Source organism: Arachis hypogaea, chromosome 7 (assembly GCF_003086295.3).
Source record: "Arachis hypogaea cultivar Tifrunner chromosome 7, arahy.Tifrunner.gnm2.J5K5, whole genome shotgun sequence".
In the NCBI taxonomy this organism is placed as follows: domain Eukaryota; kingdom Viridiplantae; phylum Streptophyta; class Magnoliopsida; order Fabales; family Fabaceae; genus Arachis; species Arachis hypogaea.
The window spans coordinates 79,375,882-79,394,857 of NC_092042.1; the positions used below are offsets into that span (position 1 = coordinate 79,375,882).

General features: G+C 35.7%; 3 protein-coding genes across 4 annotated transcripts; all 3 read right to left on the reverse strand.

Annotated features, from left to right (window-relative positions):
* Window positions 1–1,962: 1,962 nt before the first annotated feature.
* LOC112703605 (uncharacterized) lies at window positions 1,963–4,280 on the reverse strand. Of its 2 annotated transcripts, XM_025755139.3 has the most exons (5): window positions 4,141–4,280; window positions 3,950–4,021; window positions 2,631–3,212; window positions 2,367–2,411; window positions 1,963–2,262 (listed from the first exon to the last, which is right to left on the reverse strand). In XM_025755139.3, the coding sequence occupies exons 1-5, from the start codon at window positions 4,159–4,161 to the stop codon at window positions 2,203–2,205; spliced, it is 780 nt and encodes a 259-aa protein (XP_025610924.1). In that variant the 5' UTR covers window positions 4,162–4,280; the 3' UTR covers window positions 1,963–2,202. The 2 variants fall into 2 exon arrangements, with proteins under 2 accessions (XP_025610924.1, XP_025610925.1); XM_025755140.3 differs by lacking the exon at window positions 3,950–4,021.
* Window positions 4,281–9,558: 5,278 nt separating this feature from the next.
* LOC140174422 (uncharacterized) lies at window positions 9,559–10,784 on the reverse strand. The gene is made up of 2 exons (XM_072198876.1): window positions 10,287–10,784; window positions 9,559–9,876 (listed from the first exon to the last, which is right to left on the reverse strand). The coding sequence occupies exons 1-2, from the start codon at window positions 10,782–10,784 to the stop codon at window positions 9,559–9,561; spliced, it is 816 nt and encodes a 271-aa protein (XP_072054977.1).
* Window positions 10,785–16,689: 5,905 nt separating this feature from the next.
* On the reverse strand, window positions 16,690–17,643 carry LOC140174423 (uncharacterized). Its single transcript, XM_072198878.1, has 2 exons — window positions 17,452–17,643; window positions 16,690–17,148 (listed from the first exon to the last, which is right to left on the reverse strand). Exons 1-2 carry the CDS (start codon window positions 17,641–17,643, stop codon window positions 16,690–16,692), a joined length of 651 nt encoding a protein of 216 aa, XP_072054979.1.
* Window positions 17,644–18,976: the final 1,333 nt, after the last annotated feature.

The following is an 18,976-nucleotide window of genomic DNA, read 5'->3' on the forward strand; positions in this document are numbered from 1 at the left end:
GTTATGTATTGATTTTCACTTATTCATAGGACTATTTTCTTAATGGATGGGGAAAGTCAAGACATGACTAAATCATGTAAACTTTTACATGAAGATTCGATTTTGGACTAATACATACTTGATAAAATAAAATAAAAATAAATTAATAAAACACATACTTATCATCATTCATCAATGGATGATGGATGGGTTTTGAGTATTCAAATTCCTAATAACAGAAGACTAGCGAACAAAATTATCTAAATTTGGCTTATGAATCAATCATCTAAAATATAAACATTTCATTCATGCATGCTATAATAACTACCATTATGGTGGTTATGGTAGCTGTACAACTTTGAGAATATTTAAAAAATTTTATTAAAATTAGGATGATATTTTCTTTTTTTACTATTTGAAAATACTTTTGATTAAAGAAAAAATAAAAAAAAATATTTTAATTTTAACAACACTTTTTAGATATTATCAAAATTAAAAACTATCATAACCATCGTAACGTTAACCATCATCACCTCTATATTCTTCATGAACAACTAATACATAACATCGGATGATAATAGTTGTTGGCCATTTTTATTTGGAGCTTATGCAAACCTGACTTAGTTTGGTAAATCTTTTCGAAAATGTGTACTTTTCAAAAGCATAAACACTTCATTTTGTATTTGGTAAATTAAAAAATTAATGTGCTTATACTTGTAATTTTTTAAAGTTGGTTTGCGCTTATTAAAATTAAAAAATCTAATATAACTTTACACGTTAATTAATATCCAAATTTAATTATTACATTAATGTCTTATCATAATATTTTAAATTTTAAAAATTATTTTATCAAGCACACTTGTTTGCATAGTTATCAGAACCGAACCGGTAATTGACCTGGTCATACGACTGGATCACTGGTTCAACCGGTGAGTCACTGATTTACCTGATTGACCCGGTCATAATTAAATAAAATTATAAAATTATAAAATTAAAATTTAAATGCATATTTTTAAAAATATATTAATAATAATTAAATATCAATTCTTAGATAAAATTTATACTGTAAAAAAAGATAATAAATTAGTCACTAATAAAAAATATTTTTTCAATTTAAATGAACAAAAAAAAATAAAAAATAACACAATCAATATCAATATATTTATATACTATGTGTTGTTACTTGTTTGGTATTCATGTGATTCTATGCTTAAAAGGATAAAAAAATAAAAAAATCATTCATGTTTTGTTATATATATATATTTTGTCATACATATGAACAGGGATGGAGATAGCTAAAATATTAGAGGAAGGCCAAAAATATTAATATAATAAAATAAGACTAAAATAAAATTTTAAGGAAGAGATAAATTAAAATTTACATATAATTTAAATATAAAAAATTAAAATTATGGGGCATTGCCCCCCCCCCCTTCCCCTTTTCTTACCCCCCCCCCCCCCTTCCCCTTTTCTTACAATGTAGCTCCGCCCATATTAGTAAGAAACAAGTCTGGCATAGTGGTTAGGAGAAGGTTCTGCGTTCCCCAGTTCGAACCCCTTGTTAATATTTTTGGGTACACCGTGGACCCGCGGTGGGTCTAGTGCTACCTGAGGTGCGAACCGGCCAATTTTCAATGGATTTGACCACTGTTAACCAATTCAAATGCATATCCGGTTCAATTAACTAACTGAACCAACCAGATCACTGGTTCATCAGTTTTTTGGTCAAACCGGCCGATCCAGTTCGGTTTTGATAACTATGTTTGTTTGTGCTTATTAAAAGCCATTTTTAATTTATTTTGTCAAAAATAGATACTACAATTTTTAAAAAACTACTTTTTAAAAATTTATAAATTTCTTTTAAAAAGTAAAAATTTTATCAATCTAAATGATATTTAAGCTTTGCCTATTTTTTGAAGGCATTCCTCTTGGCCATTTTTCTTGGATACATCACTTTAAACTGCCATATATGAAGCTGAAAACTTTGGAAGCAACACAACACATAAATGTGATAATAAAAACTGCTTCAAAGTGAGGCACTATCCCAAGAGATCAAACTCCACAATAGAAGGATTTACAAAATTAAGGGTCACGAGATAGAAGTATATAAACATCTTTCAAGTCAGAATCATCAGCCTCTCTACTAGTGTTGGGGATAAAAGATTAAGGGCCTTCATCTAAAGTCTAAACTATATCATAACTGCTATTCGCTTTTCCTGCACTTCACTGAACATGAACCAAATCGTCAACACGTTCATCAGCATTACCATTACCAGTTTCACCCTGTGAAAACAACATAGTCAACAACTCAGCATATATTTTAAGTAACCATAATCTTAAACCAAATTAACATAGGATATACAAGTATCTAGCATATGGACACCTACATTTGAATCATCCATGCCATCCCCTCCAGACTTTTTGGATTCAACCTGATAAAAGAATAACTCAGTTAATTAGCATCAAGGTTATTAAATTCTCAAGTTAACTCGTAGACTACAAATCAAGTTTTACGATTTTATGAGTTTGAGCTTTGCAATTCAAATTTAGATAAAATCTCCAGCTTGATTCTCTCGGTTAGCATCAAGACAGGTATATGTATCAGAAAAACATAAAGACGTGTGATGTATGCATCAATCAAGATTACTCACCAAAATCTTCCTGGAATTTACAGGCAACTGATCAATGTCCCAACCAATAACTTTACAGACAACCTGAGCATAAGCCCTGTGAGCTCGCATCCTTTTTGTCCTTAATACAGTAGTTGAATGTTGAAGTAGTTGATTGCAATCCTTAAACCTCTTCCATACTTTCTTCCATACAGCCCCACAAACCAAACAATAAAAGTGCCCTTCTTTGTGGTTGTTCTCGTAATATCTTCTTAATTCACCATCTTCTTTAAACACCTTTTCAAAAAACTTGTACTCTGCAGATTCATCACCCTCGTCGTCATTGTCATCACCATCTATCGACTCATCCTCATCATCATCTTCATCCTCATCATCGATGATGTCATCTTCATCAGAGTCCGAATTAGTATTGCCAACTAAAAATGCTTTGCAAGCTTTCACTGCCTTGAGCTGCAAATCTAGTGCTGCTATGGTTGATTTTTCTTCTGCTGAAAGCAAATGAGTCTGAGAAGATGATTTGGTGTTGAATGAACGCCATCCTGAGTCTTCTGAGGGGATTTTGCAAACCCATCCAGCACCAGAAACCGGAGATTCATGAGAAACCTGCATTTAAGTTTCATTAGTAAATCAGGATGCAAACATGCAAGGGAGTTGTTAACATATAAAATTAGTAAAAATCAAAGAAAGTACAAAGCCTAGTCACAAAAGGAGTACCAATTCCCTCTTTCAAAATTTTAATCTGCATTTTAGTTTGTATTTTGATCAATTAACTAAGGAGGTTAATATCCATGGCAAGCAAAGTTTGCTGTATTTAGCTTAATTATTGCTGCGATTCTAGCAAAAAACATAGCATATGGTCATAACTACCATGCCATTTATGTGATCTCTCCAAAGAAGAGTATCAATCCACAGCATCATCAATTTATAACTTGAGGAAAGTAGAAACGATTTTACAGAAGATCAATCAAAAGGACACATGCACTTAATTATCTATCTACTAGCCTATAAACAGATCTGAGAATTAGAAAAGGAAAACATCTTATGTTTACATAAAAATAACCTGTGACACAAAAACAGCTTAAAACACATTAATCCTCATACATCATAATAAATAACAATGACAGCAAAACCAAAAAGACAAAAACACACACATTGAAAAATGAAACTTTAGGTCAAGCTTTCTATTCAGCATTTATATAATTTGAAAATAGAGCACCATAGAACAGAGCCAACATTAAAATGGCAAAACATTATTTTGGACCCAATTTACATTATTAGGTTTAGCTTCTGATTTGTGATTTTCTTTTTGTCTAAACGGATACAAAAAAGAGAAGATTAACCTCAGTAGCAGGAGACTCATGCTCATCAGATTGAAATGGAGTAATGGCTTTTGCTGCAGCAGCAGCATTGTCCTTAAAATGATCAAAAAACACAGCAAACCAAATTCATTTACACAAACGAAACAAAGAACTTGAGGAAATGAAAAATCTGGTTTTGAAATTAGAAAAGGAAAAAGGAAGAGAGCTTTTACCTGCGGCTTAATTTGGTTCATGTTGATCCCCAGAAATTGCAAAAAGAGTAGTAAAAGCAGTGTTGGGTCTCTAAACTGTGTGAAGTGTGAACTAAGTAGAAGTAATGGTAAGAACGAAAGTTGAAAATACGAATTTTAGGGCAGAAAGAATTCAAAAAAACTTTGGGCTTTTTTGTTTTCCATCAGGTTATATACATTTTTTACATGGTCATAAGAAGAAGCCCAATAATAAATTGCATACTAATAACATCTTTTTTAGAAAACCAACTTGAATTGGTCAAGTGGTCAGCTCACTCTTCGCTTAAGTGTCGGGATTCGAACTACGCATTATGCATGCAACAACTCATTCGGCAGCAGCAGACCCTTAAATAGAGCTCAAATCCGTGATGGATTAGTCCAAATTGAATTGATCTAGTAGTTACCTCACTCGTCCGTTTAAACAAGTTGGTTCCGCTTAGTCATTAATCGTTTGGGTTGGAGAATAGTGTGAAAAACAAAAAAATACCCCAACCAAATTGAATTAGTCTAGTGGTAATTAATATAAACTAGTATTTTCAAACCACCCCCACTTAAGAATGAGTTGGCATTCAAAATCGTAGAGGCTATTTTAGACAAAATTCAACAAACAAAATAATTATGAAGGCAAACAAAAAAATAAAAAAATTAGGAACACTTTTAATTTTCAATCAAAACTATAAAGATTAAAATCATATTTAATCCAAATCTTTTATTTATTGCATTTGGCTCATGATACTGTTAATAGACATGCAATTGAAATTTAGTAACATTATCAATGTTATCGATTTCTAACATTTCATTCTTATTTTCTTATCAATTTACAATATTTATGACTAATTATGTATGCTGTTTGAGCTAAGTTTTTCATTTTTGTATGTTTTTTTTTTCTTCTTCTTCAATGTGTTTTCTAAGTTTGTGTTATTAATTGTCGTTAATAGTTTGCTGATTCATGATCCTAGATCTACAATTAAATTTTAGTTAGAAATATTTTCTGCTGTCATCTTTTATTATGTGGTTCATGAATTACATTCAATGTTCTTTTTCAAAGTTACAACGCAAAAGGAGAAGTTACTCCATGAATGAAGAATTCATATAATATGAAAGACCAAAACTTAGCTCTTGAATGAAAATGAAGAAGGGTATAAACTATAAGAGTACTGTTAAGGAGCCAATGACCTAAGCGTATAATATGTATAATTGACTAAATCTTTGGTCTATGAATAAAATGAATATCACCCATATTATCCAGAATAATCATTTGGATACCCATGTATAATAAACATCTTATGTCATAAAACTACTAATCCAAAAAGGTTAAGCTGATTTTGGGATTCACCAAGGATCGAATTTTTAACCTTTTGGATCTAGAACTCTAATACTATGTCATGAAATCACTCATTCCAAAAGCGTAATCTGATAGAACAATGTAACACTAATGGTCATATCTCTGATACTTTCTAAACCTCCATTATACACATTATACGCTTAGGCTATTGACTTCCTCTACTTTCTTAAACTATAAAGCCTTTAGCTTGACTTAGTCCCTTTTTTATTTGACAGTATTTTATTGATTTTTTAGTATTTGATTAATTGTATATTCTTCCTTCATTTCCTTAAGACACGGTGGAAAAGTGATTATATGCGTGCATATGCCCACTTTGTTGATGATACTATTTTTTTTATTTGGTCTGAAATAATTAAGGAATATCATTTAGTAACATACTTATTGTTAAACAATTTGATGTGTTTCGATGAACGAAAAACGTCTTAGGGACTAGTATTAGTCTCGGAGTACAAGTTCAAGGATAAAATTGAGTAACTATTAATTTCAAGGACAACTTTAAAGCTCGAGTGCAACTTCATAGATCACTTTGAGGTTTAATTCTCCAAACATAAAGATGAAGAAGGACAACAATGACAAAAATGTGGATGAGACACGGTATAGAAGAATGATTGAGTCTTTGATGTACTTAACCTCATCAAAACCTGGCATTATTTAAAATATGGATTTCTGTTCAAGATTTCAGTCACAATCAAAGGAATCACACTTGTTACAGTTAAAAAAAAACATCCGATACGACATTTATAGGACAACGAATTATGGTTTATGGTATCTTAAAACTGATTTTTTTAATTCTATTACTTTTAGTGATGTTGATTTTGCCGGTGTAGAATGAATAGGAGAAGCACAAGTGAAATTTGCTGCTTCATAGGTAAATCCCTCAATATATGGTGTAACAAGAAGTAAGCTATAATTGTCCTTTCAACGGTCTAGGCAGAGTATATAGTAGCGTCCCTCTGTTGTTTTCAGGTTCTATACTTGAAAATTCAACTAATTGATTATAAAATTAAGACTAAAAATATTTTTCTTATGTACGATAATATGAGTGCCATTAACATTTTTAAAAATCCAATTTTGCACTCATATACTAAATATATTGAAGTGAAATATCACTTAATACGTGAACATATACAAAAGAAAAATTTAGTTTTGTTCTAATATCTTGCTATCATATGCACCATCCTTTGTCTAGTTTTATGTTGTTATATGTATGCAATTTTAGTACAGACTCAGATACAACAGTTCTATGATGATCTCACTCTTAGTTGGAGGATGTTCATAAAGAAGAGAAACTTGCTAAAATTCAGGAAAGTCGCTCTACTCACTCTTTAGTTTAAAAGTTTAATCATATTTATTATTAAAGGGGAGATTGTTGAGTCAATATTTGATTTGATACCTTATGATGATAAATATAATTAATTATGAGATATTCTCCACATCAAGTAATTTTGGCATCCAAGCTCATCCAAGTAATTTTAGGTCACGCACTTTTCCCGTTTTTTCTTCTTTCCTCACGCTTCTTCTTCTTCTTCTTCTTCTTCTTCTTCTTCTTCTTCTTCTTCTTCTTCTTCTTCTCACGCTCGTTTAACACGGAGCATCTTTTTCTTCGCCTTCTTCTTTGCATTCCTCCTCATCCTCCTCCTCATTCTCTTCCTTTTTTTCGCATTTCTTCTTCTTCACGTATTTTCTTCTTATCGCCATTCTTTTTTTGTTGTTGTTGCTGTCTTTTTTGTCTTTTCCTCCTTTTTTCCCTGGTGAAAAAGCAGTAGAAGATGAAGAGAAAAATTTTGAATTGTGTAGAATATAAATGAACCGAACATGTTATTATGGTGAAATAATTGTAATGAATGGAACATTATCCATTATATAAATTCAAATTCGAACGGCTTTCTGCATAATAAACCGAACATGTACTCATGGTGAAACAATTGTATAGTATTGAGTGAACGAAACATAATCCATTATATAAAATCAAATTCAAACAGTCTTCTGCATAATGAACCGAACACAGTACTCATGGTGAAATAATTGTATAGTACTAAGTGAATAAAATATAATCTATTATATAAAATCAAATTCAAACAACTTTCTGCATAATGAACCTAACACGTACTCATGGTGAAATAATTGTATAGTACTGAGTGAACGAAACATAATCCATTATATAAAATTGAATTCAAACAGCTTTCTGCATAATGAACCAAACATGTACTCATGGTGAAACAATTGTATAGTACTAACTGAACGAAACATAATCCACTATATAAAATCAAATTCGAAACACCTTTTTTTATAATTTAGAGGTTATCAATTCAATTCAATTCAGATTCAGAACACCTATATCCATTCAATTCAATTGAAAAAATAATATTTGTGCTATTGGTGATGATGATAACGAAAAAGGAGAAGGAGGAGGAGGAGGAGAAATAAAAGAAGAATATGCGTGCACGACGAAAAAAGAGGAGGAGGAGGAGGAGGAGGAGGTATACGTAAATTTGAAAGAAGAAGAAGATGACGTATGCGTGTATTTGAAAGAAGAAGAAGAAGAAGAAGCACGGGAGAGGATAAGAAGATAAAGCGTGTGTAATGACGCTCTTTTAATGAGAGTGATTTTTGTTGGTGTTGGACCTACTTGAATAAAATTTGGATAGAAAAATGCTTAGATGTGTAGCATAACCCATTAATTATTGTCTATTATAACTAACCATTACAATGAACAATATAAGAATCAATCAAAGATGATCAAATTAGTAAGATGAAACTGTGCAAACCAGCATCATTAAGAGGAATATCATTGAAGATATCAAGCCAAACTTAAAAATATATTATCATGAGTGTTTGGATAGTAATTGCACATTATCAAGATAAAGAAGAAAAGTATTTCCACTTCAATGTCAGCAGAATCAATTCATAAATGGTGCAACGGCTAGTGGATGAAAACGAAAATCATTCCAACATTAAAGAGAATATATCAAGTTTTATAAAAGAATATTTTATCCAAGGAAAAAGGAACTATTTTTTACCATATTGCAAATTATACAAACATTTTATTTCCTTGTTATTTGAGTGTGTTTATACTTTTTTTTGTCTAGATTCAAGTTTAATTTGAGAGATACAAAAGGCATAGAGAGTAGTGCATACAAAAGTCATTTAACCTTTAATTGAGTGTTTTGATTTTGAAAGTGTGTTGAGTTAGAGTGTACTTGATTCTCCTTAACTAGGTTGGATTAACACCTAGATGAGTTACTAAGTTTGAGATAGTTTAGGTAGTTTACAGAAATGTGAGTCTCTTAGAATTAGTGTTTGTAATCTATATTAATTATAGTAAAAATTCTATCATTATCGTAGTAGAAACTGAACATAAATCACATTACAAATCGTAGTCGAACCAGGATATAACTGGACGAGATAAAATTATAAATAATCTCTTAAAATCAGAAGTTCTGCACAATTTGTTTATAAATATTAAAAATAGTTTTTTGATTTAATCTCTTTTCTCAATTCACTTAAAACCTTTAAAACTATTAGGTCAATGATATAATTGATTAGTTATTGATTGAACTATTTAATTTAGTAATAATTAAATAAATATATAAAATTATAATAAACTAAATTTAAATAATAAAATTAAATAAATATAATATTATTATTGATTGATTATCAAATTTTTTTGGTGACTTGAAAAAAAAAACAATTGATAATATTATTATTGATTGACGATTGATAATTTTTTTTTAAAACAAAGGAGTTCAACACACTAAGGTGGAGCATATAGTATCAAATATCACATCTAGACAAGCAACACCCAAAAAAAGTATTAAGAACTAAAGAAAGGAATTCCGCATGTCATCTCCGGCATAGCCATCAACAACACTAGGACTGGGCACCTCTCCACTCGTCACAGCTAAGCATGGTCATGTGGATGATGTCTTCTACGCCTCTGCTTTGGTTCTGGAAAATTCTCCTATTCCTTTCCAACCAAATGTGCCAAATGATTGCACAGAAGCACCTCGTACGCTGCTTTCGATCCTCTTTTCTACACAGCTCATCTGTCTAACTTAGGAATGGTCTTTCATCGACCCCAGAACAGACCAGGGCCGACCAAACATAGATAACCATGCACTCCACACCTGCCAAGCAAAATCATAGCCAAGGAACAAGTGGTGGACCTGCTCAACATCCTTAGAACATAAAACACAACTCTTATCATCCTGGCTAATAATCCCGAACCGACTAAGCCGTTCCTTAGTGTTCACCCTGCCTACCAGGACAAACCAAGCAAATAACTCCACTCTTGATGGAACAAAGTCATTCCAGATGGACTTCGTGAAACTGTAACTGGTTACATCTTCTGGCAGCATTCCTTCTTGTAGCACCTGCACAAAGGAGTTAGTCAAAAAAATACCAAGTCTATCATATTTCCATACAACTCTATCCTCCCTATTATTTGCTAACTTGACCAGTATCAACGCCTCATGTAGCTGACTTAGGAGGTCTAATTCCCACTGAAAAAGCTCTCGTCTCCATTGGAAGTTCCAAACCCACTCTAACCCATCCCAAAACCCACAATCCCCTACAGTCAAACCACATTGGTTTGAAACAGAGAAGAGCCTGGGAAACCTATCTTTCAAGAAACCACATTGTAACCAAACATCCTCCCAAAACCGAGTCCGTCGTCTATCACCAAGCTCCATAGCCAGGCCTGTAATCATCTTATCCCTTATATGTTGCTCCTTAATTTGTAAATGGCAGATATCCTTCCATGGCCTCCTCTTGAAGGAGAAACTTGAGTGGACAGTAACTCATTCGGCCTTAAGTCATTAGAAGAGCAGACCACCTTCTTCCACAACGGGCACTCTTTCTTAGCAAAGCGCCACCACCACTTAAACAACAGTGCAGTGTTTCTAATCATTGCATCTCCAATCCCCAACCCTCCTAGCTTCTTAGGGGCCTGCACCACCTCCCATCTCACCAAAGCCATACCATTCCTCCCATCCTCCTTACTCCATAGAAATCTTCTTTGTAAAGAAATTAACTTCTTAGCAACTGCCTGTGGCATCTTATATAAGCTCAAATAATACACTGGTAAGCTGTTCAAGACTGATTTGATGAGCACCAACTTTCCCGCTTTGCTTAGCACCTTGACTTTCCAAAGGTTTAGTTTCTCTTCCACCTTATCGATGATAGGCTTCCAGGTCTTAACCAGCCTCGGAGTAACTCCTAAGGGGACTCTAAGGTATTTAACAAGGAGAGTATCTTCCTTACAACCCCACAGCCTACACATACTTTGTATCCACTACTCTTCACAATTGATAGGAATCAAACTGGACTTTTCGAAGTTGATACTGAGCCTTGACATCAACTCAAACCATCGCAGCAACCGCTTGTAATTCTTCATAGTCTCCTATTCTGGTGGGCAAACAAAATAGTATCATCAGCAAACTGGAGGTGTGATAGCTCCACTCGATCTCGCCCAACTACCAAAGGAGAAATATGTCTGTTCCTGACTGCCTCACCAACCATTCGATGCAGAACATCCACAACCAGCACAAACAAGAATGGAGATAGCGGGTCACCTTGCCTCGAGCCCCTTTGCATTTTAACAGGTTTTGACGGCGAGCCATTAATTAAGACCGACATAGAAGCTGTGGTCACACACTTCATAACCCACGCCCGCCACGTGTGTCCAAACCCCATCTTTTGTAGCACAATATCAATAAAGCTCCACTTGACTCTGTCATATGCTTTTTGGAAATCTAACTTGATAATGGCTGCCTCTTTTTTCTTTCTTTTAAGCCAGTGCACTATTTCACACGCTGTGAGGGCCCCATCATTGCCCTTCACAAAAGCACTCTGAGTCTCTCCTACCAACCCTAGCATCACTTCTCGCATCCTCCTAACTAAAACCTTCGAAATAACCTTGTATACACAGCCAACCATACTAATAGGTCTGAGGTCTTTAATCTCCTTCGCACCAAGAAACTTAGGAGCCAGCGCAACCCATGTAATATTGGAGCCTGTCGGTAACCTCGATATTTGAAAGAATCCTATCATAGCTGTCGTGAATTCAACCCCAATCTCATCCCAGCACTTCTTAATAAAATTCATGTTGTACCCATCACAGCTTGGCGCCCTTGATGACTTACAATCCCACACTGCCTCTCTAATTATCTCAGCCGATAGCATTACCTCTAAAGTCATAGATTCTTCCTCATCAATCCTTTCCACCAGACCATCTCTGAACCCCAACAAAGGAGAGCCTTCTTGGTAATACAAATCCTTATAAAAGTCTCTAATAGCTATTTTTATTCTAGCTTGGTTCCTTACCAGTCTGCCATTCACTATCAAGGCATCAATCCAATTATTCCTCCTTCTTGCCAACGCTATATTGTGGAAGTACCTTGTGTTCCTGTCCATTTCATTTGCTTGCCGAGACCAAGACATTTGCTTCCAATGGATTTCTTTCCTTGCGTACCACTTCTCACAGCAAGTAACCAACGCCTTCCTTCTAGCCTCAATAGTTCCATCATACACTCTATTACTTACCAAATCATAAACCTTTTTTTATCTCTTCCTCCAACTTCAATATCTTCTGGTCCATCTCACTAAAGTTGGCCTTATGCCACCTTTCCAAAGGACCCGTTAACGCCTTCAATTTATCTGTGAACTGCATCTCCCCTAGACTTCTCCATTCCTCCTTAACCATACTAAGAAAGCCTTCGTGGTTAAACCACGAATCAAGACTCTGAAAAGGCCTAGGACCACTCCACATCATTTTATCTTCCACAATAATAGGACAGTGATCTGACAGGTCCCTAGGACCGCCTCTCAAACAAGTCTCAGGAAACGCCTCTAGCCATTCTATACTAACCATATCTCTATCAATATGACTGCAAGAGAGGCCTCAGAACCACATAAACTTGCGATCTGTAAGCGGCAGATCCACTAAGTGCATGTCTTGAATCCAAATCTTGAATTCTTCAGCAGACAGAGGTAGACTAGCAGTGCCTTTCCGTACCTTCACATTCACTATCTCATTAAAGTCCCCCATGAAACAGCAAGGGACCTGACACAGCCCAGTAATGTAACTCAACTCTTCTCACACATGACTCTTCTCCTCTCTACTATGTGCACCATAGACCAAGAAAAAAGCACAGCTGAAATTATTTTTTAGTAAGACACCTTCCACGCATAACCACCTTTCCCCCTTATAGCAGTTGTTCATTTTAAAAAATATTTTATCCCAAATCATCAAGAGGCCACTGGATGCACCATCTGACCCTACATATTCCCATCCAGTCCCATCATACCCCACAGCTTTCCAACGTCAAGTCTCGTCACAATCTGTCTTTTAGTCTCAATCAAACCTACCATACTCAATTTATGTTTATTTTTTAAATCCTTAACCATTCTCATTTTTCCGTCACCCCGTAACCCTCTAACATTCCAAAAACTGAAAGTCATTTAGAACTATTAGTACACACCTATTTTTTATTTTGAGTCTGCACCGTCTCATCTTCGCCTTTTGTTTCGCCAATTTTCTCCTCTATGTTATTTCTTCATTCTGTGTCTGAAAAATTGCCATTATATCGTCTTTCTCATTGTACAGCACAGCACCTGATTCCTTTTCCAACTCCTAGGTCAGTTTATTTTCCATCAACTAATCTTCTACAGCACAGCACTGACATCGTCCTCTTGATAATTAAATTATATATACGTTGTAATTTATTCAACCCTTTTATATAATATATATAATAATTATTAACGCTTAATATAATAAGAGCAATTCTTGGTCAATTGAGAAATGGAACAAAGCTGACTCCTACCTGGACTTTTGGAATTAACTCGAGCCCATCTTCCACATTATTGGTTTAGAGTGGACATCGTGAGCATGCGTTGACGACCTTTTTTTATTTTTTTGAATAACGAAGCTCAACGGCAAAAAAAAAATTAAATTCTTAGATGGAGTTCAGTATAAATTAGTTCTTGATCTATCGAGTTGAAGATATTATAGAAAATAAAAAAAATCAAAACTTTAAACATTACATAAAAATAAAAAATTATTTCTAGTGTCATCTTTGACATTATCATTAATAACAAAAAAAATTCAAACTACTTCAATCTTTATAATTGGTTAAATATTTTTAAAATATTTTTTCTACACTCGTTGTTAAAAAGATGTCCGTTCCTCTCTAGCCAAACGACTTTTATTAGTATTTGGATAACTAAATCGAATCTTAAAAGGAGAATTTAAAGGATAAACAAAAAGTGGTGTGTGACCTGTTTCTTCTAAGGTATTTAGTTTGTTTATATAGACGAGTGAAGTGTTATCTTCTCTTTGTTCGTTCCGATCTTTTTGGTTGGATGGTGAGTGCCGTTTGTTATTGATAACGGATTAGAGATGACGTTTGACTCATTTTGGAGATGTATTCAAGTTGTGGTTGAATTCTCCTGCACTATTATCTCCATTTCATATGGTCAATTTTGATATTGATCTTATTTCCGAGTTTATAGGGTACACGTCATAGCCCTCAAGCTTGTCTGGCTTTGTTCAAAAGCAACAGGCAAGCTTTTGAATGGTCGGCTTTCGTTTGTGTTTTTCTCACACATATGGATTTGATTAGTTTTGTGATGTATCGCGTCTCTTTGCGATCTTGGGCTTTCCATGAGATGCATTTTTGGTGTTTGAAAATGAAAAAGAAGAAAGGGATATGGGAGAGACTGAAAGTTAAGGGACTTTTTACCTCGTGGAATGTGTTATGATTAATGTGCTTCCTCAGTGTTTGGGGTTTCGATGCCTTGAGCGGTTATTACTTGCGTTACCCACTAAGTTAGTGGGCTTGTAGTAATAGTTGTTGTTGCTACTTTGGGATTGACATTCTTCTCTTTCAAATTCCTCTTTCCAATTGACCCCAGCATGACTTCTAAAGGTTAGTTTTCTTCTCTACAGATTTTTTGTTTTTGTTTTTTGTAATGGCAAAAGTGAAGGAGAAAGAAAAGCAGAAAGTAATTGAAGTGAAAAAGGATAACCCGTACCATTGGGTACATGATGATGTGAGGACCCGTTACTCGTCGTATGTGGGCGTCGAGTCAGTGTGTGAACTCAAGGGTTTGAAGCTTGTGAAAGATGGCTCGGGTGTGGTTGTTGAGCTTCTTCACTGTTCTGGTAAGGATAGGGTTTGTGAGAGGAGAGGGGATTAGCAGTATTTTTATATTTATACCCCTTGTCTCACTGAACTGCGTGTGAGATTTCCTTTTTCTGACTTTGAGTGTGACATTTTGACTCAACTCAACTGCGCGCTCTCGCAGTTGCATCCAACCTCTTGGGTATTTCTTCATGCTTTTCAGTGTTTGATGGAGTTTCTTTCTTTTTCCTGTTCTCTGTCTGTATTTTTCTCACTGTTTCAATCAAAAGGGGTTCAAAAAGGGTTGTGGGTATGTTTGAGTAGTTTTTCCGGGCGTTCCTTTTTCATGTTATATAAATCTTCTTTCAAAAACTTTAAATCTATGTTTGTTAAACTGCGGTTGGTAGAGACCAAATATCCCTTCTATCTGGATGACGAACTTATAGAAAGGTTTCCCTTTTTTTGGTGCTCGGAGCCGATCCAAATTCTCGAGACTACTGAGCAGAACGAGGAGGAAGACTATTTCTTATACTTTTTTATAGAGAGTTTTGCTGATGGGGAGTGTTTATCTATTTCCGAAGTTCTTCGTTTTCATGATTCTGGAGACAGTGAGGGTTTGAAAGCTTACATAGGTAATGCTTGGCTGTTGTTTTTGCCGTCATGTTTTCATTTTCTTGATTTTTTTCTTTCTGTTTGTAGGTGTGCGAGTTTCTCTTCTTGATCCTTCTTGATTTCAGTCATTTCTCAAAAAGAAGAAAGAGAAAAGTGTGGGTGGCTCTGGGACCATGAAGGAGGGTGGGGGAGATGTCGTTCAATCTGTTGCCCAACCGGCGTCATCTTTCAAGAGGAAGAGAGATGACATTGAGAAGTCTCTTGAGGTTATTTTAGAGGGTGATAAGGATTTTTTTGGTGGCAATAGATCTGCTTTTGAGAGGTAGAAGAGGCTCCATGGCTTCATCCCTAGCACAAGTTCGCATTCGTTGTGGAGTGGTCAGTTTACTTTTGCCGAACTGTCTGACATGGTTTCTCAGTACCCTGGAGATATGATGATGAATCATCGGATTGGCTTGGAAGAGATGGGAAAGTTCATTTAGGTCAACCATATATATTTGTGTATTTTTTGTGTCTTTGTCAATATTACTGTTTATGTTTGTTAATTTGTGCTTGTCTTTTGATGCAGATTGTCGCTTCTCGTTTGAGGTGTGTAGGTCGCACTACTGAACTTCTCGGGGCCGAACAACAAGTGGTCGTGGAGAGGGTTTCTGAATTAGAGAAATCGTCAAAGGAGAAGGACGACATCATTGTAAATGTTACGGCAAAAATGAAAGAATTTGAAGAGGAGGTCGTTTGCCTTCGGGATCAAGTCCGGCTCCTTCAGGCAGAGGTGAAAGAGAATGATAAGACTAAGGGACAGCTGACCTCCAGGGTTCATGAATTGGAAGAGGAGAGGATGGAAATGTTCTCCTCCGGATTTGACCGAGCTGTCAGTCAAATTGCTGTGTTGCCCCCCCCCCCCCCCGAGTTTGATTAAGATCAACTTGATGTGACTAAGATAGTTATCGGCGGGAAGCTGGTTGTGGATGGAACCGTGGAGGACCATGATGAGAATGTTCCTCCTTCTTAATTTATGTATATTTCTGTGGTTTATTTGTTATGATATTTGTTGTCTTTTTGGATTGGATTAACTCCTGTTTGTGCTGACCAAGGTTGGATCAATTTGACAATTTAGTATTTTGATAATATATATAGCTATTCATGCTTTGGTTAATGTTTTTGCATTTGAAAGTAGAATAGGAGAAGAGAAAAAGTAAGGAATAGATCGGTTATTTATATGTCCGTACATAATTTGATATATTGGGCGTCTGGCCTCATTAAAATCCTCCTTAGGTAAAACCCGTATTTGGGAAAAAAAACCTCTAAGGGGGGAAAAAGAGTACCTTCATCCGCGGATTGTACAGGTTATGATCTATACAACTTTAATGAAGAGATATTCCAATTTCCTGATAGTGAGTCGCCTTTTAGTGTTTGTAGTTGGTAAGCCCCCATTTCGAGCACTTTTGCGATCTAAAATGGCCCTTCCCAATTCGCGGCGAGTTTACCATGCGATGGAGATCGTCTTGCTTCCTCTGTTCTTCTGAGGACCAGGTCCCCTTCATTGAATGTTCTGGGTACTACTTTTTTATTGTGTCTTCGTTCTACTAGTTGCTTCATCGCTATTTGTTTGATAGCTGTGACGTCTCTATCCTCTTCCACGAGGTCTAACTCGGCCTTTCTTGTACTAATATTGTGGTTTTGATTGTATAGTTTGGCCCTTAAGGTAGGGATGCCTACCTTGATCGGTATTAGTGCCTCTGTTCCGTAGACTAATTTGAATGGGGTCTCGCCAGTAGTAGTTTGTTTTGTCGTGTTATAGCTCCACAGTATTTCTGAGATCAAGTCTGCCCATTCACCTTTTGCCCCAATGAGCTTTTTTCTCATTGCTTGCAAGATTATTCGGTTAGCAGCTTTGGCCTGTCCATTTGTCTGTGGGTGCTCAACCGAGCTAAAATGATGTTGTATGTTAAAGTTTTTCAAGAACGATGTAAGTTTGTTATCTATAAATTGCCTACCATTATCCGATATTATCTCTTTAGGTATTCCGAATCTACATATGATATTTTTCTATATGAAAGAACGTACCTTTTCGGCTGTTATTCTTGCTAGTGGTTGTGTTTCTATCCATTTTGAGAAATAATCAATTGAAACTAAGAGAAATTTTACTTGCCCTGGCGCTATTGGGAATGGGCCGAGGATATCGAGCCCCCATCTATAGAGAGGCCAGCTTACCTCCATATTGTGCAATACCTCAGCGGGCTTCATTGAAATGGCGGCATATCTTTGACAATTATCGCATGTTTTGACCTTTACTATGCAATCTCTTTGCATTGTTGGCCAGTAATATCCTGTTTGGATAATCTTGGCCGCCAGAGCTCGTCTTCCTATGTGGTTGCCACATACACCCTCGTGGATCTCGTTCATGACTTCATTGGCTTATTTTTTTTCCGAGGCATTTTAGTAATGGGCGTGAGAAACTACGTCTGTATAGTTCTCCTGCCATAGTTGTAAAAAAACTTACTTTTCGCCTAAAGCTTTGAGGATTAGTCTCGTTTCTGGGGATAATTCCTGATTTAATATACTCAAGAAAACGTATTCTCTAGTCATTTGTATGAGTGATGTTCATTATGCACAATGATTCGATGCTAGGTTTTTCTAGTGTAAGTTGTGATAGTGCCGATGTGTGTCTACTTGCTCTAGTAGCGACAAGTTTAGACAATATATCCGCTCTAGTATTCTTCTCTCTATGCACATGTGTTATGATAAATTTATCAAACTTTGAGATAAGATCCTTTGCTTTGAGACAATACTGCTCTAATAGACGATCTTTTACCTGAAATTCTCCTTTGATTTGTTGGAACACTAAGAGGGAGTCACAATGTACTATCAGGCTTGGCACTTGGAAGCTGAGGGCGAGTTTGAGACCTGCTATGAGCACCTCATATTCGGCTTGATTATTGCTTGCTAAGAAGTCGAATTGAAGGGATTGTTTGGCCATTACTATTTCTCCTTCCTTTAGTACTATCCCAGCTCTGCTCCCTTCTCGGCTTGATGCTCCATCTACATGCAACTCCCAAGTCTGCTCGTGATTATGCTCGTCAGATGTAAGTTCGGAAACGAAGTCTGCCAGGATATGTGATTTCAGAGCCAGTCTTTATTGAAATTGAATATCGAACTCAAAAAGTTTAATGGACCACTTGGTCATCCGTCCTGCCAATTCTGGTTTTGTTAGTATTTGCCTTAGTGGTTGGTTCGTCCTTACGATTATTGTGTGGCTTTGGAAATAGTATCTTAGCCTCCTTACTGTTGTTACTAGTGCCAAGGCCAGTTGTTCTATTCTGGGATATCTTCTTTCTGTTGGTTGCATAACTCTACTAACAAATTATACTGGTTGTTGGGCTTTTCCTGCTTCAGTAACAAGAACCGAGCTTACAGAATAATTGGACACAGATAAATATAAATACAAAGGTTTACCGATTTTTGGACTTTGTAGTACTGGTGGCGAGGACAGGATGGATTTAAGTTCGTCAAATGCCGTCTCACATTCTTTTGTCCACTTGAACTTTTTGTTTTTGGAGATCGTCTGGAAAAAGTGATATGATCGGTTTGATACTGCAGGCAGAAATCGTGACAGAGCGGCCACTATTCCTGCTAGCTGTTGTCTTCTTTTATTGTTTTTGGGCTCGCCATGTTGAGTATTGCCTCACATTTTTCAGGGTTTGGTTTGATTCCTCGTGAAGTCAGCATAAAGCTGAGG

Bases quoted from the DNA above. Each gene is read 5' to 3' on its own strand.
- LOC112703605 (XM_025755139.3), bottom strand. From the start codon at position 4,161: ATGAACCAAATTAAGCCGCAG. The intron at 2,412-2,630 runs GTGAGTAATCTT...TTCTTTTATCAG, and splicing joins TAAATTCCAGGAAGATTTTG to GTTGAATCCAAAAAGTCTGG. The intron at 2,263-2,366 runs GTAGGTGTCCAT...TTGTTTTCACAG, and splicing joins ATGGCATGGATGATTCAAAT to GGTGAAACTGGTAATGGTAA.
- LOC140174422 (XM_072198876.1), bottom strand. From the start codon at position 10,784: ATGTGTAGGCTGTGGGGTTGTAAGGAAGATACTCTCCTTGTTAAATAC. The intron at 9,877-10,286 runs GTTTCTCCTTCA...TCCTTTGTGCAG, and splicing joins ATGAGTTACTGTCCACTCAA to GTGCTACAAGAAGGAATGCT.
- LOC140174423 (XM_072198878.1), bottom strand. From the start codon at position 17,643: ATGAACGAGATCCACGAGGGTGTATGTGGCAACCACATAGGAAGACGA. The intron at 17,149-17,451 runs GTAAGCTGGCCT...GAGCACCCACAG, and splicing joins AGGTATTGCACAATATGGAG to ACAAATGGACAGGCCAAAGC.